The 22,494-nt window shown below is 52.6% G+C and overlaps 1 protein-coding gene across 6 annotated transcripts in view; it reads right to left on the reverse strand.

The window, feature by feature from the left end:
• The window catches only part of Hivep3 (HIVEP zinc finger 3), a 420,584-nt gene that overhangs the window by 7,069 nt on the left and 391,021 nt on the right, over positions 1 to 22,494 (reverse strand). For all 6 annotated transcript variants that reach the window (XM_041651429.1, XM_041651423.1, XM_041651424.1 and 3 more), the window contains 2 exons: positions 7,856 to 8,031; positions 2,248 to 2,334 (listed from right to left, as the gene is read on the reverse strand). In XM_041651429.1, the coding sequence (XP_041507363.1) occupies positions 2,248 to 2,334; positions 7,856 to 8,031 (263 nt within the window). The remainder of the gene's footprint in view (positions 1 to 2,247; positions 2,335 to 7,855; positions 8,032 to 22,494) is intronic.

The following is a 22,494-nucleotide window of genomic DNA, read 5'->3' on the forward strand; positions in this document are numbered from 1 at the left end:
GACAGAGGCAAAAAACTGTGGGTTGAGGAGGAGCTGCCAGGCAAAGGGAGGGCCATGAGGCCGAGGGCAGAGTTTTGGACAACTGGAAGCTAAAAGATGAGGAAGAGACATAGCAGATAGGGGATGAGAGACAAAGCCTCACAGTGGCTCTGGGCCCTTATTTCCCTGGCAGGAGCCCTGACTGCAATCCTAAGATTTTACCCTCACTCATACACTGTGAGCCCCAAGCGCCGAGAAGGTCATAGCCTTCCCTACAGTTATCTAGGTATCTCCTTCTGGGTCAGAACTAGTATCCAGTGCTTGTGTTATTACACTGTAGTTCAGAATGACTGTATGCTTCGGGAAGCAGATGTGGCCTGGGTTTGAATCCTTGCCCCACCATCTAGCAGGGTGACCGTGGCTAGTGTATGTCCCTCTGTGCTCAGCTTTTCCACCAGTACAATGCACAGGGTCATCTGCTTCTCCCATCGCATAGGCAGGTGGCCAGGTAGCACTGTTAGCATTGGTGGATGAAGGCTGAAGCAGGGCCCTGACTGGGGATGGAGCCAGGGCCAGCATCTCCTGATAGCCATTAGGATGGCCCACAAAGCCTTCCTAGACTAAGGAGGAAGTGGAGGCCCGAGGGTATGATGCCCTTTTCTGAGTTGTGCACCAATGGTGGAAGCCCTCTCCAGGAACTCCGCATCCAGGCTCCTACAGGGGTCTAAGGGACTCCCCTGCCTGCTCAGCACCTCCCCTTCCTGATGCTCCACATGGGCTTTTGCCACTGTTGGAATCAAGGTCCTTCGGAAGGCACAGCACAGAGCCTATGGCTGGGTGCAGTTTCTAAGACTGGCCACATGGTGGCAGTGGCTTACAACCTTCTCCCCACCAGTGCTTTCCAAGCTTTTTCTTGCTACCTTGTGTGTGTGTGTGTGTGTGTGTGTGTGTGTGTGTGTGTGTGGTGCCTTGGTGCAGGAAGTAAAAACTCTACTAGGTTACAAAGCTTGGAGTCTTCCTGGGCCCATTTCCCCTTACCTCCTCTTTCCTCTATGATGTAGCAGTCAGATCTATGGGCTCAGTCTCTGCTGGCTTCTGGAATGAGACCAGTTCCCACTGCACTGTGCTCACTCAGCCTGTGCTCAGACGCCTGGCCTGCATCACACCCCTGCACACAGCTGGAGGTGTCAGAGGGCATCTGCATGGGCCCTGTCTCTCACGGACGGCAGCTAAGTTGGCTCTCTGACCTTCGTGGCCCCGGTGCTGGACTTTCCTTTTATTTTTCTTGAAATGGGGCAAACCAAGCATCTACTGCAAGTTACAGGGATTTAGAGGGGCGCCATCTGTAGCCTGCTGTGCACTGTGACAAGCATGGGGGCTGTGCTAGGTATAGCTCGTGAAGACAGCGCTTCGAGCTTTTGTTCTAAACACTGATTTATTCAATGTTAAAGGAAACCTGATTTAAATCTTGTTATATTGCCCCCCCCATAAAAAATCCCCAAAACGCGACTCGCCTTTCTTCCCTTCCCATCTCCTTCTCCATTTTCCTCTTCCCTCCCACTCCCCTTACCTCCTGTTACCCTAAGTCCTGATCCTGATTAAGTTAAGGTTTGTTACTTCTTGAGGTCCTGCTCATCCATCTGCAGACTCCTCTGGACTCACCCCCCCGCCCCCCGGGTCTGCTATCGACTGCCTCTAGTTTGCCTCTGCTGCTGGAGGGTGGCAGTCAGGTTAGAGTGATGGGGCAGGAATGGGAAGGGACAGGCCTATGGGATCCGGCTTTGCCGTCCTCAGGGACACGTCCAGCTCCACAGGCCCATGTGTTAAGCTCACGGCAGAAGAGGCACGAGGGTGGGTATGTGGCTTCCAGCTAAGTGCCTGCAGAGCCCTCCAGTTCTGCTAAGACTGCTCAGGGCACGTGTCTAGAAAGTGCCTGTCGCACAGTGGGCAACCAGGCACCCAGTGCTGCCTGTAGCCACTCACGAGCTCACACTCAGTAAGCACTGCCTGAGCTACCAGAGGTGCTGGCATTCTACGGAACACCGGCTTATACCCAACTGCACAGTAGCTGGCCTGTGGCACTGGGGAGCATTTTATGAATTTAACATTTGCTTCCCAGTTGTTCAGCAAACTAGAGGGAAGGGTACAGAAGGGAGGGAGAGGAAGGGAGACAATAGTGGAGATGAGGGTAGCTGAAAGGGAAAGGCCAGGGGCTGGGAGAGTGGGAAAATGGAGAGGGGCCAGGGAGAGCAGAGATCAGTATGGTACCTTCTTCGGCTTCCAGCTCCTCCAGCACCCCCGTCTCTTGGCACTTTTTGCTGTGGGCTTTCGACTTCATGTGCTTAGTCAGATTCCCTGGAAAGAAATGAGGACAGACTCAGGCCTGGTGGCAGGGAGAGGGCAGAGAGGGCTGGGCGCATGGAGGTGACACACAGCTGCCAGGCCACAGCTCTGCAGAACAGTTTCAGGGGCTGGGCAGGGGCCAAGGCACCCTGTGCTCCAGTGTCCAGGCCAGACTCTGCAGCCAGAACCCCTGCTGAAGGTAAAGCACCCGGCTGGAGAGGGGAGGCCACGCGGCTGGGAGGGGACAGGACCCACTGAGAACCCGAGATGCTGGTTAAAACACAAGCAAAAAAGAAATGAAAAGACTGCCTTGTCTTCTCTTCTGCTTCTGTCCTAAGTGTGGACCCAGATGCTGGTGGCACACTCAGATGAGATAATTTGCAATCCTATTTATTATTTATTTAATGAATGTGTAGTGGTGTTTTGCCTGTATATACTCTGTGGGAGGTTATCAAATCCCCTAGAACTAGAGTTACAGACAGTTGTGAGCTACCATGTGGGTAATGGGAATTGAACCTGGGTCCTCTGGAAAAGCAGGCAGTGCTCTTATCTGCTGAGCCATTGCTCCAGTCCTGCTAATTTGCAATCTTAAATGCTGAGATGACATGGGGTTCTTATGACTAACTCGGTAGATGGGGACTGAGAAGTCCTGGCTCAGTATACTTCCAGGTCACCCATAAGGCCAAACCTTAGGGTCTAGGCAGAGGAACCACGGTGCGGTTATTTACAGGAACGGTGAGGTGTGCAGGCAAGGGACATGGATGCCACAGGCTCTGGGACCCGGGCTGTGGTTTTCTTAGGAAAGTCCCCTTTTTTGGGGCCAGGGCATAGTGCAGACAGAAGACCAGCATTCTTTGGGAACCGGCTGCCCGAGGCTCTATGAAGCCCTGAGATGCTGCCCCAAGGTATAAACCTAGCCTCACGGGCTGAGGAGCCAGAGCTGCAGCTCCTGGGGCCTGGGCAACAGCAACAGCCACAGTGTCATGTTCCTCAGTGTGCACACACATCACAGGCTGCAGAGGGATGGGCTTTGTGGACAGCGGGTTCTGGGAGGAGAGGCCAAGCTACCTGCCCTGTCTCCAGAGAACACAGACAAACACAACATGAAGTTCCTTTGGTTGTGCCCTGAGGGTTGCTGTATGTCCACATAGATGATCACATGTGAGCAGCTCCTGAGTCAGGCACAGTGTCTCCCAGGCCTTAAATTGCCAACTTTGAATGGATGGATGGAAAGGGGGTGGGATAGGAAGATGGAGTCTCTAGAAATGGGTGCACAGAGGGACTAGGGGGTGACTGAATGGGTGGCTGACTAGAGGAGCATGGGAAAAAAGAGGACCAGCATGATGACTGATGGACGGGACACTGGGTGGATAGATGGGCGGACGACAGACAGATGGAGCAGATGAGTGCTATGGAGAAACAGAAATGGAAGACCGGGCAGAAGCTGGTCAGTAAAGAGATAGGAGGATGGACGGCCACATGAACAGAGGAAGACCGGGCAGAAGCTGGTCAGTAAAGAGATAGGAGGATGGATGGCCACATGAACAGAGGAAGACCGGGCAGAAGCTGGTCAGTAAAGAGATAGGAGGATGGACGGCCACATGAACAGAGGAACGGTATCCACACATGGGAATGTATGGGACGCCAGACAGGATAGAGGGAGAGCGGGCAGCTGAATGGAGATGGGAGGACAAGACAATCTGTGAGAGGGGACAAGAATAGGGACACTGTCAGATGAGTAGACAGTAGGGACTAATAGGGGGACAGACGGGTGAACATGGGGAGGGCTCATGGCTGAGCAGAGCATCATCATCTCTCAGAAGGGTCAGGTCTTACTGGTGGGGAAACAGTGAGATCCCTAGGTTGGGTGACTGTGGTGGCCGGGACTAGAGAGGAGCTAGCTCTCCCCCCACTCATCATTCCCAGGTCTACCCTGCCCAGCTTGGGCCTTCCCCCTCATCTAGACAGAAACGTCCCCATTCAGTCTCATGCCCTTCATGCTCACTGTCTGAGTAGAGGAGGAAGGAGGCAAGACAGGACAGCTTGGGACCAGAGACTCCAACTGTCCCTCCTAGGTCACAGAGGCCACGAGCACTGCTCACACTGGTGTTGTTTGTCATGGACGTTTTACCTGTGAAGTTTAGATTACTATTCAACCATGCTAGACACATAGAGTATTGTTCATAGTCTTCTGGGAACGGCAGCCCAGAAGCAAAGTGGTGGATGGAACTTCACAGACCATGTCACTCAACCCCATTATGCCCACTCTCTCAGTTTCAGACCTAACTCTGGGCTCAGGTGCTGATGACATCACTGGGCAAGATTCCTGGCTGTCCTGAATGCCGGCAGGGCTCCTGTAACCCAGTGCAGTGAAGCGATTGGCCTAGAGCCACAGTATCGGCTAGTGTCAAGCTCTGGCTAGACTCAGGGCTCAGAACCCTCTCATCTGCTGCCCTGCAGTGGAAGAATGGATCTAGGTGGTTTTGTAGCTGTGTGGCCTGGTTGGAGGGTAGGGTGGGTCTGGGCTCTGTACTGCTAGCTATGTGCTTTTGAACAAGGCCTTTTCAGTGTTCCTCACCTTGTGGGGCCCCAGTTTCTGTAGCTGTAAAGCGATACCCACCTTGTGGGGACACTGGGAAGACTGTAGGACAAAGCATGTGGGAGTGGAGTATGGCTGGCACAGAGTAGAACCACCTCCCATGACAATCTCTTATTTAATGTTGGACCTGGGATGCAACTCAGGGCCTTGCGAATGATAGGCAGTCACTCTACCAGCAAGCTCTGTCTCTGGCTTGGACTCTACTGGATGAGGAGGGGGCCGGTGATCGCAGGATGCTCTTCTCCTTCTGTAGGGACCTTGGAGGCTCTCAGAAGAAGTGGGAGGGAACCCACACTTGAGGCCCATTCTTCTTCTGTCTGGAGAAGCTGGAAGGAGGAGGCTTGCTCACTCCCCTAAGGTTTTTCCCATCAACCCAGGCCCCATGGACAGCCTGGCATAGCATCTGGGAGTGGAGGATGGGCAAGTGGCAGGAGAGCAGGATGTCTGGAAGAGGAGCTGATGCCAGCAAGAGCAGAAGACAATCACCTTGTCCCCTGGGCTGAGCAAGGGCCTCCCACAGCTGTTGTTTCTGTCCCCTAGGCAATCAGTGCCAGGGCCTGTCCAAGGCTCAGCCACCCTGTGGCCTCTAGGAAGAACCTAAACAGAGGAAAGGGGTCCTCCTAGGGCCAGCCTGCTACTTCTTCCTGCCCCACCCACCGAGACCCTCCTCAAGTAGCTCCCAGAGGCCAAACTGCCACCTCAGTGTGTGACAGACACAAAGACAAGACACAAACAGGCAGACAGAGACAGTCAGGAAGGGTCTCCTGGATGAGACACATCCAGATGATGCAGACAAGATGTGAGGTCTGCCAGGCCCAGCCTCAGCAGCCGTGTATCCTGGCTGGCGCCACACCTCAAGAGCAAGATCTGACTAGGAGGCAGACAGGCATCTTAGAGGAGAGGAGGGCTCATATTATCAGAACTGATGGTCAATAGGGCTTTTGAGACATGGCTCCAGGGAATGCTGTGGGCTCCTGCTTCCTGCGTATCTTCTCGTTAGTCCCATCTGCTGTCACCACTGCCCGTCTGTGCTGGGCGTGAAGTATGAGACCTGTGTTTCAGATTCACCTCTCCTGTCCCTGGCTCCCCCTCCCCCAAAGGGGGAAGAACTTGGTTTGCTCCTGATCACCGGCCAAGAACAAAGACCAGCCTCCCTGAGGGAGAGACTCTGTACCTCAGGCTCTTCCCTCAGAACCTTCGGGATCTCTGGGGTGGCTCAGAGACAGAGAGACCCCAGGAAAGTTCCCAGAGGCTGAACTGTAGGTGGCTAGGTATGGCTTCCAAGGAAGGTTCCTTCTGGACAGTGGAGGTTCCCTAAGGGCTCAAGTCATTTTCAGAGCTTCCAGAATGAATGAGACCAAGACATTAAGTGAGAGCTATTCAGGGGACTGGGGTGCGTGGTGGGCAGCCCAGGGGGGAGGTTTCCTTGGGGTTCTCCATACTGAGGACAGAGCAGTGCAATTCCTTAGCCACGCCTGGAAGAGGAACAGCACTTGTCTGCCACTTAGAGGTTGCCTCAATCTGATGGAGGGAGGAGGATGAGGGCATTTTGTGTCCTTGGGATGAGGGCTGCAGCATCTGTGATCTCTTCTGGCCCAGTCAAGAAGGTCTCCACTTTCAAAGTTAAAGGCTTCCTTGTGTAAGCTGTCAGTCAGCAATTCCCATCTCTCTTCCAGAAAACCTCAGAAGTGGGACAGGTGGTACGGGACAGAGGACCACACACACTAAGATGGGATGCTTTATGTCTGGCAGGGCTCCTGTCTAATTGTTCTCTAAGCACCTTTTGAGACATTGTTTCTGAGATGCTAAGAAAGAGAACCCAGGAAAGGAAGTGGAAGGGTGAGCATCTTTGTCCAACCCTAAACCTCCACAGGAAACTGTGAGCTCAGTTCAAAGATGGTAATAAGAAGACAGAGGAGGGCAAGGTCAGTTAACGGTTAAGAAATGAGAAGTGGAACATGCCAGAAAGAAGGCCACTGAACCAGGGAATGTGACAAATAACACCTGACCCCAGATGGCAAGAGTAGAAGGCAGCAGAAGGCTGGAGGGCTCAGCTCCCTCCTATCCACAGTTGCTGCTCTGCCTCTTGTGTTTCAGAAGAAAAGACAAGCGCAAAGGCAAAGCCTGCCTTGAGTTCTCTCTCTGGAGCCTTCTGTGGCTCCTCTCCTAATTAACTCAGAAGAGAAGACAGGGTCCTCATGTCCAGACACAGGAATCTGCTAAGTGCAAGAGGCAAAACCCACCAAGGGTGCGGAGCACCCCAGCTTTCTTGCAAGGCTCACTGTCTTTCTCTGCGAGCAAGCTATAGGGCCTCCCAGAAAGGCATGTGTCCCATCTAAGAACCTTATGAATCATGTTTGTCCCACCAGGGCCTGGGGACTGCAGCGGGCCCAGGCCACTATTGCCCATCACAGCTCTCTGAGATGTACGCTCTCAACAACCAGTCCTCACCCCGTCCTGACTCTGATGTGGGGTGTGGCTGGAAGCTGATCAGGATGGGGGTGGGGCTAGGTTGCAGCCGGGCCCTGTGCTGAATGCTGCAGAGAAGTCAGGTGGATCAGAGGATGCTAAGTGTGGTGAGAAGTGGAGGAAGGTGGACATGCATGTATGTTGCGTGGCTCCAAATGGAATGGATCTCCGATGCAAGAGTGACTGTGACAAGGATGCATGCCAGAGGTCATCAGATCCATGGAAGGCATGCAAAGGAAGGGTGATGATCTGTAGGAAACTACCAAGTGTGGGCTGGACGCTGCAGAGGATGGGCGGGAGCTTGTGTGACTGTGGCAGCGGTGGGCATCGCTGACCAGACCGGAGTCACTGCTCTGCCACGGGTACCAAGTGGAGTGGGAGCTCAGAATGTGGGGGTACTCCAGGCCCCTAGGCAGAGGGCTCTGTGCCATGGGCAGGGCGGTGCCCCAGCTGACTGTCTCTTACCTTTGGTTTTAAAAGCAAAGTGACAGTGCTTGCACACATAAGGTCGGACGTCAGTGTGGGTGCGGATGTGTTTCTTCAGCATGCTGGGCTTCTTGCAGCGAATTCCACATTCCTCACAAACATATTTCCCTCGGCCGCGGCCTCGCACATATATATACTCTTCATTTGATTTGTACCTGTGAGCAACAGGTGTCATGTAAAGGAAAAAAAAAACAAAAGAAGGCGAAGAGGCAGAGTGGCACCTCGGAAGATGGGTGTGCTCCCTAGCTGCACCCGGCCAGCTCTAGACACCGGGAGAGGAGGATGAGGAGCAGAGGACTAGAGCTGAAAGGGCCTCAGTTGCCCTGAGCATCCACCAGGGACCCCTGCAGCCCGGTGTCAGATAGGTATGTAGGTGTCAGATAGACTGACAGACAGCCCTAGAACCAAAGGCGCCAATTTTTCCTGGCAAGAAAGGAAAGGACGCTGAAGTCGCAAATTCCCTGCTGGCTGCCTCCCTACAGCCGGCTGCTGCCATAGCTCCCCCACAGAGAACAGCCACTGGAGGCCACCAGAGCCACCCAGAGAGAAAACCTCAGATCATACCGGCCACTGCTATTCATCAAGCCCTTCTCCTAAATTAAGTCACCATTGCCTCACAAGGATGAGCTAAACAGGTTCAGAGAGGACGAGACACCCACCGGAGCGAGTACCCAGTCAGAAAGGGCTGGCCAGAATCTGAACATTCCCAAACCAAGCTGCCCGTTTCCCGCAAGGGGCAGCAAAGGAGAAGACAGCTATCAGGAAACCACCCAGACACTTCTGTGAGGGAGGCACAGGGGTCACCACCGTTCTCCTGGGTGCAGACTGTGGCCAGAGCCCTGGAGTTCTCTTATGCAATTCCAATTTGGCTAAGTTGCAAACTACATGGAACCTAGGTTATTCCCAGCAGGTCAGGGCGGTCACCAGCTCTCAGCGAGCAGCCCACTTGCTCAGGCTGCAGATGCCAGACCCCGAGTCAGAATGCTATTTCCGCACTGAGAAAGAAGCCCCCAAGTGCCACAGAGACAGCCAGGAGGCCAGCTTTGTGGTCTAAAGCTATCTGTGTGCAGAAGTCCGGGTGAGGTCGAGAAGCTGGGAAGAATAGGAGGAGGGGCAGTTCTGGAAGACCCAAGAACTTAGGTCCTGACTCAAGCCATGGGCCACTACAAGACACTTAGCAGGAAGGGACATGTCTGCTTGGTGGCCTCAACAAGAACTGCCCATCATCTGCTCTCCCCGGAGAGGCGCAGGTGGATGCAGAGAGATGACAGCAACGAGGACCCCAGGCTCAACTGGTACCCCAGGGCTGAGAGACGTGACAGGTGGGCCCAGGAGAGGGCCAATGAATAGGGAGCTACAGGCTGCAGTGGAGACTCGTCTCACACTCCAACCTACACACCTACAGACGTACTCATACCTCACACACAACCACACTCCTCACAGTCACACACTCCTCACACACACAACCACACACTCCTCACACACACAACCACACACTCCTCACACCCACAACCACACCTCACACTCCTCACACCCACACTCACACCCTTACAGCCAGAATCACATTCTTTTCATCCTCAGTCACATTCACACTACAATCACACATCCCAAATACCAGCATTCACTCACTGTTCCACATCCCTCACCCTCAGTCAGACCCTCACACAACAGTCTCACAGCCCCCATCTTTAGTCACCCTCACACCCATACCCCCACCTTCAGTCACCCTCACACCTTACACCAACACCCCCACCTTCAGTCACGCTCACACCAACACCCTCACCTTCAGTCACGCTCACACCAACACCCTCACCTTCAGTCACGCTCACACCAACACCCCCACCTTCAGTCACCCTCACACCTTACACCAACACCCCCACCTTCAGTCACGCTCACACCAACACCCTCACCTTCAGTCACGCTCACACCAACACCCTCACCTTCAGTCACGCTCACACCAACACCCTCACCTTCAGTCACCCTCACACCCACACCCCCACCTTCAGTCACGCTCACACCAACACCCTCACCTTCAGTCACCCTCACACCAACACCCCCACCTTCAGTCACGCTCACACCAACACCCTCACCTTCAGTCACGCTCACACCAACACCCCCACCTTCAGTCACCCTCACACCAACACCCCCACCTTCAGTCACCCTCACACCAACACCCCCACCTTCAGTCACCCTCACACCAACACCCCACCTTCAGTCACCCTCACACCAACACCCCCACCTTCAGTCACCCTCACACCCACACCCCCACCTTCAGTCACGCTCACCCCCCTCATCCCCACAATCACACTGTTCAAGAATACCCACACCTCTGCTCTTGCACTCATCACACTCCACATGTATATCCTGTGTTCAAAAGAAGACAGCAGGCCTTGCGGGCAGCGAAGAACGCGAGAGCACCCTATGCACAGCGCAGGACTCAGCCTTCTAGGGACACCCCTTCGCCTTCACTTGTGTCCCTGGGACCCTGTCTTCAGGGGCATCAAGTTGAGACCTTTCCCAGTGGTGAGGGTGGCTTTGTGCTGGAGGCTGTCACCTGCCACCAACCTCCAGCTGGCTCCACGATACTCACTCCCTCTAAGCACCCTTCCATGACACAGCTGCTCCCCACACAGCCCTACAGCCATCGTGGTCTTCTCTTATGCGGAATTTATTCTGCTCATGGAAACTCAGAAGCAGTTCTAAGTGTCCGTCCATCTCCACCCCTTCCTCCACATCACACTAAAGACACACCATCTTAGAGAGAGGTTTTCAAAAGGGTTCCTTACACCACCTAGTCTGGTCCTGTACCATAGAAGTTGGGCGCCATCTGCTGGGCAGCACGCGGGGAGAGCCAGGGCTAGGAGTGGTGGGGAGGATGGTGAGAGGCCAAAAGGAGGACAAAGGAAGACATGTTAAAAGGAGTGGGAGTTGGCAAGAAGAAAGGAAACCAGGCAGGCGGTTCAGGCTGCACCACGACTGACCGGTCGAGAGTGTCCAGACTTGCTTGACGTTAAGTTACAGAGAAATGAAATCTCAGTAAGAGGCAAACATCCCGTGCTGTGGGAACAGTATAGACCAGGAGGCACTAGGACAGGAGATAGGGTGGGGTATCCCTGGTGTAGACTCTACAGTTCTAGGACAGGAGATAGGGCGGGGTATCTCTGGTGTAGACTCTACAGTCCTTGGCGGCTGTCCGTGTAGAGGACGGATCAGAATGAAGGATAAAAAGACATTTTAACTTCCGCTTGCCTTGTTCTTGGGACCATTCACAAGCTGAGAGTGCAGTAATGAGGGCCTTTGTACTTACTTGTTTTTGAGACAGGGTTTCCCTGTAGAACAGTCCTGGCTATCCTGGAACTCTCTCTGTAGACCAGGCTGGCCTCAAACTCATAGATCTGCCTGCCTCTTCTTCCTGAGAGCTGGGATTAAAGGTGTATATCATCACTGCCCAGCAGAGGGCCTTCATTTTAACAAGATATGGGTAAGAAAGATACACAGAAATACCTAGCACACAGCTGGGACCTATAGATGTAGAATTCTGTGGATCTGTGAAGAGTAGGGTGGCCAGGCAGAAGAATGGAAAGCCACTCAAGAATGCTGCTGTAGAAGAGGCCCGGGGGGCCCAGGGGAAGAGTGTGCAGAAAAAATGCTATCTTAACCTGCCTCCAGCAGAGCAAGGCCAGAGCCAAGAGGACAGAGGACAGGCCTGTGGTTTGGAAAGGAGCAGGGAGGGTCTGAGGGTGGTCACTGAGGGATTTGGAAGAAGCAACCCTGGTTGAACAGAGACCCCACGATTTGCCAGCTCTTTGAAGGCTGAGACGGTGGCTTTGTGGAACTGTTTCCCGTCGATGTGGGCAGGTCTTTCCTCTCTGCCTGAGCCCAGCATCCACCCTGTCGGGGTCGGGTCCTTCTTATCAGTCACCCATGTTCACTAGAGTATCCCCTGGGTCTAGCATGGTACCAGGTGCTCAGCAAGCGCTCAGTGCAGGCTCACAAGTTACGGGTCAGAACAGTAGCCAGGGCCTTGGTCAAGTATGCTAGGATCAGACTCAGTATTGGTTTTTCCACCCCGTGGGCCCTTAAACACAGGTTTTATCTAATTCTCCATCATGCATAAAGTTGAATGAACATGCCTATATTGTTGTTCTTTGTTTTTTTTTTAAATTAAATTTTCAATTAGCATATCAAGTCATGAGCATCAGCTTGGCTTTTTCATACTTATTTCATTATACTTTGTTCCCTCTTCCCCATACACCCTGTCCTCCTGTATCCGCTCTGGCTGGTTCCTTTCCTCCCAGCACACAGTGCCCTTTTCTGTTTCCCATCTTAACTATACAGCCCAGGCCAGCCTCAAGCCTTCAGCTCTTACTGTTTGTGTGATAAGCAGGTACTGCCATGCTCAGATGCTTCCGCTTTCTAATGGGAATGAATGCGTATAGAGCAGAGGCCAGGAGGACTTGGGTCTGACCTCCGACTTTTTCTAGAACTTGTTGGGTGACCATAGGCAGATCACCTCTCCTCCCTCAGGACCAGTCAATCTTTAGTCCTTGGGAATATAAAGCACCTTATAGGTCAGATATTATCTACCCTCCTCCCTCCCAACCCCTAGTCCTTTTACCCTAGTGCAGAAAGGCAACCGATGCCCAAGAACTTAACTGACACGGTCAAGGTCGCCCCCCCCCCCCCAAACCCAGCTGCCACGCAGATCTGCTGCCCACTCTCGGATGGTGCTGAACGGAGTTTCCTGGTGAGCTGGGACCTGCTGTGGTGTGGCAGACAGCGAACAATGGTGTTGCTGTCTACCCAGCCTTTCCAGAAACTCTACCCTGGGCCGGGACACCCAGGTGTTGGCAGCTGCAGAAAGCCAGGACTGGAGAGCAGAGAAGCTAGGGGAACCCCAGAGTGTGGATCCTGCTCCCAGCTGCCAGTCACCCCTCCTCTACTGGATGCTTTCCCTTGGAGGCCCGAGACACAGACTTCCCTTTAAAAGAGGATGAATGGCTGACCCTCTGTCTGTTAGGTGACTACAAAACATTCTATTGCTGCAGACCTGTTGTAGGCAACTTGACTCTGGGGACCCAAGGAGCTTCTCTAAACCTTACTGCCCACCTGCCTGCTGCAGTCCTGACTAGCCAGTCTGGTTTTGCTCTTAAAAAGGGACAACGCTAGGAATATGGAATGTATTAGCTGCAGGGACTCTTAAGACCAAATGCTCTGACTTTCTGAGATTCAGGGTTGAGGCTGACAGTGAAGGTTCAGCAGAGCAGGCTCAGCTCTGGAACTCCCAAGCCCTACTGGGGTGGGCATAGCCTTGTCCTTCAGTCTGGAGTTGGGTAATAATGGGTGGTGTGTGTGTGTGTACAGCTGCCAAGTACTTCCTGGGCAGCTGTTTTCTAGTTCCACTGTAGCTCTGAGCCAGGAGACTCCAAAGCAAAGCAAGTTTCCCAGGCAGCCCTAGTCAGGAACACTTCATTCCTCTAATCAGAGTGGGCAGAGAACCAGCGAGGCTAGCATCATGCTCTGAGCTACTGGGCAGCTGTGAATGGAGAAGGAAGGATCTTGGTGCTCTGACATATGACACAACAGGTCTTAGACTGAGATCCTCTCCTGCACTTGGCTGGTGACCATGCTTGTCTGGACAATCAGTGCATGTGACACCTAGGGTTGCGGCTCTAGACTGTCTGGAGGGGTTTTTCAAACCTGAAACTTCCACTAAGCTGACAGGTGTTTGGGATGCAGCCCAGAGGAGGCATGCAACCTCCTTCCTCGGGTTCCAGAGGAGGGGTGCGGTGGGAATGAGATGGCCTGTCAGGATGAGGTGACCTTCTCAGGCTCTGCGCGACAAAGATGCAGCAGCAACCACATGGCTGCTGTCACATATCCTGTCCTCCTCACCTCAGCAGCCAGGTAGACAGGTAGGAGGAATGGTGACCGTGAGCCAATGGGCTGTTGGTGGATAAGCTTGCCCAAACCATCACAGTACTGTCAAACGGCCTACAAGCATTGCAAAGACCAAATGTAGGCTGTGCTGTGCTAATGACCAAGCGCCACAGAGGGAGAGGAGGTGCCGAGACAGGATGTGGGGAGATCGTGAGAAATGGAAGGCATTGCTCATGGTCTCTCTGAAGGGTCAGGGGCTGCTGCCATCCAGCTCAAAGGTGGCATGAAATTGCTGTATCTTGCAGGTTTTCTGAGAAAACCACAAATCCAGGAAAAAACAAAACACCCAAAAATATCTGCGAACTCAAATGGCTTTTACTGGGTGCCAACCACTATTTTGAAAAGCTCAGATGTTACCTCATTCCCCTCACATGACCAATGAGCCGTGGGCTCTACCAACTCCTGTTTACACTGAGAAGTTACTGAGTGGTGAATGGAGCTAGAATTTGAGCCCAGGTCACCTGTCTACACAGTTCAGGAGCTTAAAGGCTGGTGTAATTATTTTTTTAACTGTGTAAGACAAATAAAATAAAGGAGACAGAGTACCAACCTAGAGCCAAACTGGCTCAAAGTAATTTCCCCCAAGGCCTCGCACTGAGTCCTCAAGGGGACACCTAACTTTTCAAGTCCAAGACTGCTCTCTCCGCCGAGCTAAGTCATTCTCTTGAATAAAGAGATGGGCGCCATGGTCTCTAGGCTATCTTCTGAGGCAGAGGTGCTACCAGGCTGCTTTGGACTTGCGTTGCTAACTTTTCCACGCACCATTCAGGTCTCACTGCAAAGCTCTTGCTTCTCTTTCGATTTTGGATAGATAAGGCTTTTCCGTTTCCCCATTTTATTATGGCCTTTTGGCCAAGTCTGGCAACTTGGGTACAAACATGCCAAGCAAGATGGTGTGTCTGGAGATGTGCTCACTGGGTGTCTCGGGCACCAAGGGCAGCCTTTTGTCTGTGAAGTTTAGGGCCAGGGCCCAGCGGTCAGCATGCTTAGGGAGAGGCAGCCAGAGTGAACTGGTTGACCCCAGAGAAGCTCAAAAAGGAAAGGTGTCTGGAGGGGAGGGGCAGGTGTCTCTGCTAAAAATAGCCAGCTGCTGACACAGCCCTTGATGAGGGTTTAAAGGTTTGGGAGGGGGGCGGCTGAGCTCTGGGGCCAGTGGGGTATTCGCATCAGATCTAGAAACAGCCCAGGTTCCTCTCTGATCAGGATTCCGAAGAAGTGACAGCATGTCTTCATGTCCTCCCAGGTGGGAGTTATTGAATGTGCCACCCAGCCTCAGGCCTGCTGGGCTGGAACTTCCACACAGACAGTCCGCCAGGCAGCCGAGACTCTATTCCTGCTCCTAAGTTAGCTTCCCATAGAGTTCCAGCAGTCCTAGCCTGAGCCTGGGGCTAGAGAAAAGCCACGGAACTCTGACCTTGGCCTCAAGGTATCCACAAGGCCACAAAATATAAATGTATCACTACAGACAGGACCAAAGGGCCAGACCTGGCGGAGAGGCAGCTGGCCATGGGTCTCAGGTGCTTTCAGTCAAGAATGCCACTCATCCTGTCTGGGTCCATGGCCCTACAGCAGCCAGGGTCTTGGTTGATATGGCTCCTGTTGCCACTGAGGACTGTGTGGATGCCCAGGGTCAGGTCAGCCACCTGAGTCCATGTTGGTGTCTGAGAGCCATGCTGTGGTCAAGGCCATACAGATCTGAGTGGCCTGTGCTGCTGCCTAATGCCATGGTGACATCTGGGGTCGGTGTTGATGTCCAAGGCTCTTGTTACCATTGAAGGCTGTTCAGATGCCTGAGGTCTGGGGCCATGTTAGTGTCTGAGGGCCACTGGGGCCATCCTGAGTGGCCTGCACTGCCACCTGGACTAACGGTGCCATCCAGACCCACTGCTGCTGAGGACTATGTCTGGATCTGTGGTCCTATAGCAGTTAGAGTCTATGCTGAAGTTTGAGGCACATGTCACCACCAAAAGTCACACAGAAGCTTGGGGTTGGGGCCACAATCTGTGACCTGATTGGGGTCTGGGGGCCTTGCCATCACCAGAGTCATCCTGATCTGAGCAGCCTATGCTTCTACCCAGAACTAGAATGCCGTCTAGCCTTGAGCTGCTACCAAAGCCATGTCTGGGTCCATTGTAGTCAAGGTCTGTGTTGATGTCTGTGGCCCATGTCACCTCAGGGGGGTCCTAGGAACCTTGCATGATGAAACCAGAGGGCTGTGCTAAACCAGCCCCACCCTTGGCTGGCCCTGGGGAAGCTGGCCCTGCCCCTCACTGGACACTGTAACAAGAAGCTGCCCCCACTCCTGCGCTCAGGAGAGATGGCCCCACCCATCACCATGGATGAGGGAGAACTGACCCTGTTGGCATGGGCATAGAGGAGCAGGCTCCACCCCTCACCTGAGGAGGGCTGCCACAGGGGTCCAGACTGACCAGCTCAGTACCACCCAGGTCCACAACTGGGCCTTGGGTTAGCACTAACGTTGCCCCACCTAGGACCTGCTAGAGCTTGTGAAGGAACTGGTCCTGTGGAATGATACCTGCAGGAGCTCCATGACTCGGGGTGGCTGTGGGGGCGGGGGTACCAAGAGGAGTTTCAGTGAGGACCCAGTGGTGATGATGTACCAGAAACTACAGGTCTTGAACCAGAACAATGACTCACTGCAATGAACATTTGCAAGTAAAGCTGATTGGACAAAAGGGTCTCCTGTGTGACACACTGCAGTTCCCCATGCCACCAGGAAAAATGAAGAGGTGTTGGAGAGGAGGTAAAGGTGGAACAGCAAAGAGGGCTTTTTTTTGTTGTTGTTGTTGTTTTTTGTTTTTGTTTCCTTGTTTTGGTTTGATTTTCAAAAAATTTTATTTCTAGAGGGGACACTGTAGAGGTGAGGGGAGGATATGGGGGGACTGGGAGGTGAGAGGAATTAGGGTGCATGATGTGAAGTTCCCAAAGAACCAATACAGAAATGATGTGAAATTTGAAAAGAATGCTACTCATGAGCATCTGTGCAGGTGAGTGGGGATAACCCATCCAGATGTGTGGCCTGTGGGCCCTGGGTGGGCACAGTGCAGAAGAGATGGCAGTAGGTCAGCCTGGAGGCCAGGGAGCTATGGTTTCCTGAGGGTTGTGTGGACTGTGACTCCCCTCCCCGAGAGGCTTGGCATCTCTGTCTCCTCACTTGTGTATTTTCAAGCAAAGCAGATCCCATTCTTGGAACCCTTTTCCCCAGACGCCTCATTTCAGGGAGTGGCACCTTTCCGGAGCTCTTGTGGAGGAAAGAGCATCCTGTTGAAGGGCTTGTGGGATCTTTGGATCTTCACGGAGGGCTCGCTACTCCACATGGTGATTGGGGCTTAAGCGTCTTTTCTTGCAGGCCCTCTGAGCCCTGTGGTTCTCAGAGCCCAGGGAGCTCATTGGCAGCCGAGGCTGGAAAGGCCCCACATGTCCAATCATGACTAACAGACAGCTCATTGAAACCTCCAGGCCATCATCCCTGTACCATGAGAAACAGAGACTAACAAAGAGCCCAGTATCACAGAGAACCACAGAGCTAACAATGGCAGAGTAGGAACTCACTGGCAGGTCCTCAAACTCCAAGCCCAAGCCTTATCTCTCCTCTTTTAATTACAACCTGGAAAGGCGACCCTTGTAGAATGAATGCCACCTGGTGAGTCTCCAGCTTCAGGACCCACAGTTTGAGATTTCATGCCCTTGTTTCCAAAGAGACTCAAAGATGGGGTGTGTTTGGATCTCCAAGGAGACCCAAAGAGTGTTGCCTGTGAGTCATGACTGAGAAAATTCAGGTACCCATGCTCAACCCTGCCTCCAGACACTCCGTCTGTCCCCAGAGCCACATGTCCTTGGCTGATATGTTCCCACTGATTGTGGCTCACACCATTACAGAAAAAAAACTGAATTTTCCCTCCCTTTGGAGGATTTGTCCACACCAGGCCATACATGCTCTGGCTAAGCTGGCAGAAAAACCTTACAGGTCTGGAGAGTGGGAATCAAGCTGGTGGAAGCAAGGAATAAGGAAGGAATAAGGAAGGGGAGGGAAGTGTCACTTCTACTGAGCACTCCTGTGTGACAGGAGGTACTGAGACAGCTCCAATATCCACTCTGGCTGCTTATAACACTGTAAGCACCGGCCCTCTCCTAGGTGCCCTTCTGAGCCTTGGAAGGCTAGAACGGTGCGTCCATGTAGACACGGGCCAGATGGAGCCATGTCCTTCACTGAAGAATTCTTGGGAAAGAGGTGGCATGGCTGAAATTTATTTTGCAGGTCAGTCTACTAGCTGTCATTTACTAAAGATGGGGGGTAAATTAGTGATTTTTGTCACTGTGACCAAACATCTGACAAGAAGCAAAACCAAGAGGGAGGACAGTGGTGACAGACCATCATGGAAGGGCTGCTCCTGATGCCTGGGCAGTCAGAGCAGAGAGAAGTGCATGCTGGGAGTCCTGTCCCTAGAGTGTGCCTCCTAGGTGACTCCAAGTCCAGCGAAGTGATAATGAACATGAACATCACAGTGGGAAGCCATTCCCTTCTGTCCCTTCCTCCCTCTCTCCCCGCAACCAACTGCCCCTTCCCATTTTACCAGTATACTAATTCTGTGATTTTACCTGAAGAATGAGAGAAAAGACTGGTAATACAACTTTAGGAAGCAAAGAAATGAGTGGATGGAAAAGATTTGGCCAACCCAAGAAGTTACCAGGAGGGAAAGCATAGAACCAACCCAACTTAAATCACAGGAAGAAATATTCTTTCTCACATGACTTCTGCACTCTCTTCCTGTTCCCAATACCATCTATTCCTTTCTGTCAACCACTTTTAGCTGTGTGAAGATGTACACACACACACACACACACACACACACACACACACACACACACGAAGATCCTGCTCGGCCTCACAGCACCCGCAGTTGCCACCCTGCCACCCATCCCCCATCTCGGCCGCCTCCTCCTTTACTAGTCCTTTTAGGGCAGGGGCTTACCTACACTGCCTCCATTCCTCATTTCAGCCTGGGCCATGGGGAGTCCATCACCATGGAAATAGCTCCATCACTAGGGTCCCCCATAAGGCTGTATCTAGCAGTCAGTTCCCTGTTCCCACCTCCCTGGACCTCCAGCTAGTGTATGTACTACTATCTGAGCCTTCCCTCCATGGACAACCTGCCCTTGGCCTCTAGGACTCCATTTGGCTTCGGGAATCATTCCTTTTGTGTCGCCTTTCTCAGACTCGTCCCCTTCTGGATGCTCTTTCCCTTTCTCTATTCTCCATCTCCCCAGGTAACCCCATCTAGTCAGAGAGTCAAACTGTATCCTCACACTGACAAGTCCAGTGTGTCTATTCCAGCTCAGGCCTGCCCCTGTGAGAGCCAGGCTAAGATACTCATTGCCGATGCCTCCCTGAACATCCTCATGAGGATAAAGGACTGTGCTCTCAAATTTACATGCTCCCCACTGGCCCCAGGGTCAGATCTCCTCTCTCCTAACTTGGTTCTTGTGTTCACCTCTGCCTGCCACATGCCCAGACGTTATGGGGGCACACTCCAGGTAACCACATTTCATTTCAACCTTTCTTGTTCTCTCGGCAGGAGTCCCAAGGCTCCCACCCCATCCTTGCCATTGCTCTCACAGCTGGCCTCCGGAAAACACAACATTACCGTACAAGATCTTAGGGTAACATTGACCTAACACTAGATGTTCCTTTGCACTCTCAATATCCCAAGGTCTTCACTGCCTTGATATCCACCAGTTTACTCCAAAATCCATGTCACATTCCCCAGGAGAGATGGAGTGATCAGACAGGAGGCCGTCGAGCAAAAGAGGGCAAAGCTAGCATGGTCGGAGTGAGGGTTCAGATACCTCACTCACCAACCCTCAGGGAGGAGGAGGGAAGGGTCAGCTAAGCCCACTGCTGAAGTTCAGAAAAGACTGGAAGTGACCCTTGACCTCTGCAAGGTGCAGCTCACTGTTGACTTTGACAAAGCAGCTGGCATGGTAGGAGAGGCCCCAGGCTACCTGGGATGGGGCTGGGTAGGAAGGGGAAGGAGCTGGAGTGATCCAGAGTCAACAGCTCTGGGAGACTTTTGTTTTCTTTCTTTTTTAGATTTTTATTTTATATGTATGAGAAGTGTTTTGCCTGCATGTATGCACATATATCACCTGCAAGCCTGGTACCCGTAGAGGCCAGAAGGGGGCATCAGACACCCTGGAGCTGGAATTTTTGATGCTAGATGGTTGTGAGCCACCATGTGCTGGGAACCAAACCCAGGTTCTCTGGAAGGATAGCAGGTGCTCTAAACTGCTGAGCCATTTCTCCTAGCCCAAGTTTCTTATTTTTATTTCATGTGTATATGTAAGTTTATGTATATATGTGCACCATGTGCATGCTTGGTGCCTGAAGAGGCCAGAAGGATTGGCATTGGATGCCCTGGAACTTACAGGCCATTGTGAGCCACCATGTGGAAAATGAACCCAGCAACAAGTGCTCCTAACTGCCGAGTCACCTCTCCACACCCGCTCCGGGAGGGTAATTTTTATTTATTTATTTTTTAAACAAGGAATAAAACCTAGCTATCCAAGGAATGATTCTAGAGTGGAAACGAACTTGGGTGTGCTTATTTGAATGACGTGAGGTGCTGGCGGGTTGAGAGGGATAGGCAGGAGCTCTCCTTGGGAACAAAGGTTTTTCCCTGAGCATAGCATCTGGGTCCTTCTGACACAGGCCTATCGGTGAGGGGGTGGGTCTGTGAGCCTCCTTCCTCTAACCTTAGGGATTAGGGAGCTCAGCTCACAGTGAGACTGAGGTATCTCTTTCCTGTGTGTCAGTTCCAAGCTGAGGCTGGCTGTTCCTGCTCATGGCCAGCTCTCCGAGGACCTAACCTAATGGAGTGGGACTCCCTGAACCTCGCTTATCACTTCCTCAGACCTCAGCACACACAGCCAACCTGGTCAGGGCATGGGCCGCCAGGTACTTCCTATCCATCCCAGGAGTTTCTTCTATGCCAGCCACAGGGCTGAGTTCCCAGCTTCCCTTGCAGCAAAGGCACTTGAGATAGAACAATGTGGTCATTACACTCAGGGAACAATATCACTCTATGTGTGCAAACACTGTTTCACAGAAAGCCCTTCCATAACATTAAGGCAAATGCAGGGTGCTGGATGTGATCAAGCACAGTGCCCGTGGGTGCTCCCAGACACGACCCAGAAAAGGCAGGCTTTGTTCAGGTGTTGAAGTGGCTGGGAACACAGAGAGGGGAGCAGGGGTCAGGAAGTCAGGGCAGTCTGTAGGACTGAACACTGTGTACAGAGCCCTGCCCTAGAACCAAGTCTAGAAGATACTTGAAACGGACTCTCAGAAATCACCCATAGTGTGCAAGCCCCACCCAGGCCTAATCCATTCTCCCTCTCTCCCTCCCTTCTTTCCCCCCTCTCTGCCTGATGGCTGGGGATAAGATGTGAGCTCTCAGATACTGTTCCAGCACCATGCTTCCTGCCTGCTGCCATGACGGTCGTGGACTCACCCTTTGAAACTGAAAACAAGTACCCAGTCCAATGCTTTGTTCAATAAACTACCTTGGTCATGGTCTATTTACAGCATTAAGAACATAATTAAGACACCATGAAAGGGAAGCACGAGGCTCGCTTGGCTGAGCCGAGTTTGAGGAGCTGTAGGTCTCCTAGGTGAAGACGCCAGAGGCATCCAAAGCCAGAGCTTAGGAGTGGGGGCCCAGCGCTGGTCCTAGATGCAGCAGCAACAGTGACGAGAGGCTTGAAGTCAAAGAGTTGGATGATATCGACATGGGAGACAATCTTGGCCGGAATGAGTCTCAGTGGTTACCTGGAGACTTCTGACCAGCCTACCTTGTATATAAGATGTCTGTCACACCATCCTGTCCATTCCACCCAGCCTGACCCTGCAGCTCTGGGAAGTCCTCTGTGACTGCTGTGGACAGCTCAGCTCTTCACAGCCCTACCCTGGCAACAGGCTTTGTATTGCTGTCTTGAGCTGGTCCACAGGTACGTTAGGTATTTGTTTGACTACAGTTTGACTAAGTGGGTCTGTTATAACTTCTAGCCCAAAGCATCTACAAGGCAGGGATTAAGTCTATCCTCCGTGATGTATCACATAATCGATCAACTGCCAGATGGAAGGTTAAGCAGAAGGGTGAGGGATGTGGCTGGTGATCCAAAGACTCGGTGAAGCTGGACACACACAGAACCCCTCGCTTGGTGCTTGGCTTTTTAGCTCATCCTATGAACAGGTTCAGTCTGCACCTGCATGGATGCCACGGAGAAAACTAACCAGGAGCAGCTGCATGGAAAACAGACCAGAGTTCTACCAGTGCTGCTGGCTGAACGTTCTAGTTCTCTTCAGGCACAGACAGGACCGAGATTGCTCCTCTCCACAGCTCTCTGGAGTCAGTGGATGAGAGCCGAGAGCCCAGGAGGGGGCATTAGCAGTCAGCACACAGTGCACTGCCCTGCCTTCCGTCCTCTCTGGACTTTTGCTGGGCTCAGTGAGCAGGCCTCATTGCAGACCCTTCTCCAGTATGAGCTGTGGCGAGACAAGGTGTTGCAAGGATTAAGAAAAGAAAGAGAAGAAAGCACCAAGGCTAAGAAAAGAAACTTCAGTATGAACAGATGATGGGTCTTAAGTATGTTTTCAGGAT

This window comes from Microtus oregoni, unplaced genomic scaffold, assembly GCF_018167655.1.
Source record: "Microtus oregoni isolate MIOR12 unplaced genomic scaffold, Mior012 000005F_ref0000423, whole genome shotgun sequence".
NCBI classification, from domain to species: domain Eukaryota; kingdom Metazoa; phylum Chordata; class Mammalia; order Rodentia; family Cricetidae; genus Microtus; species Microtus oregoni.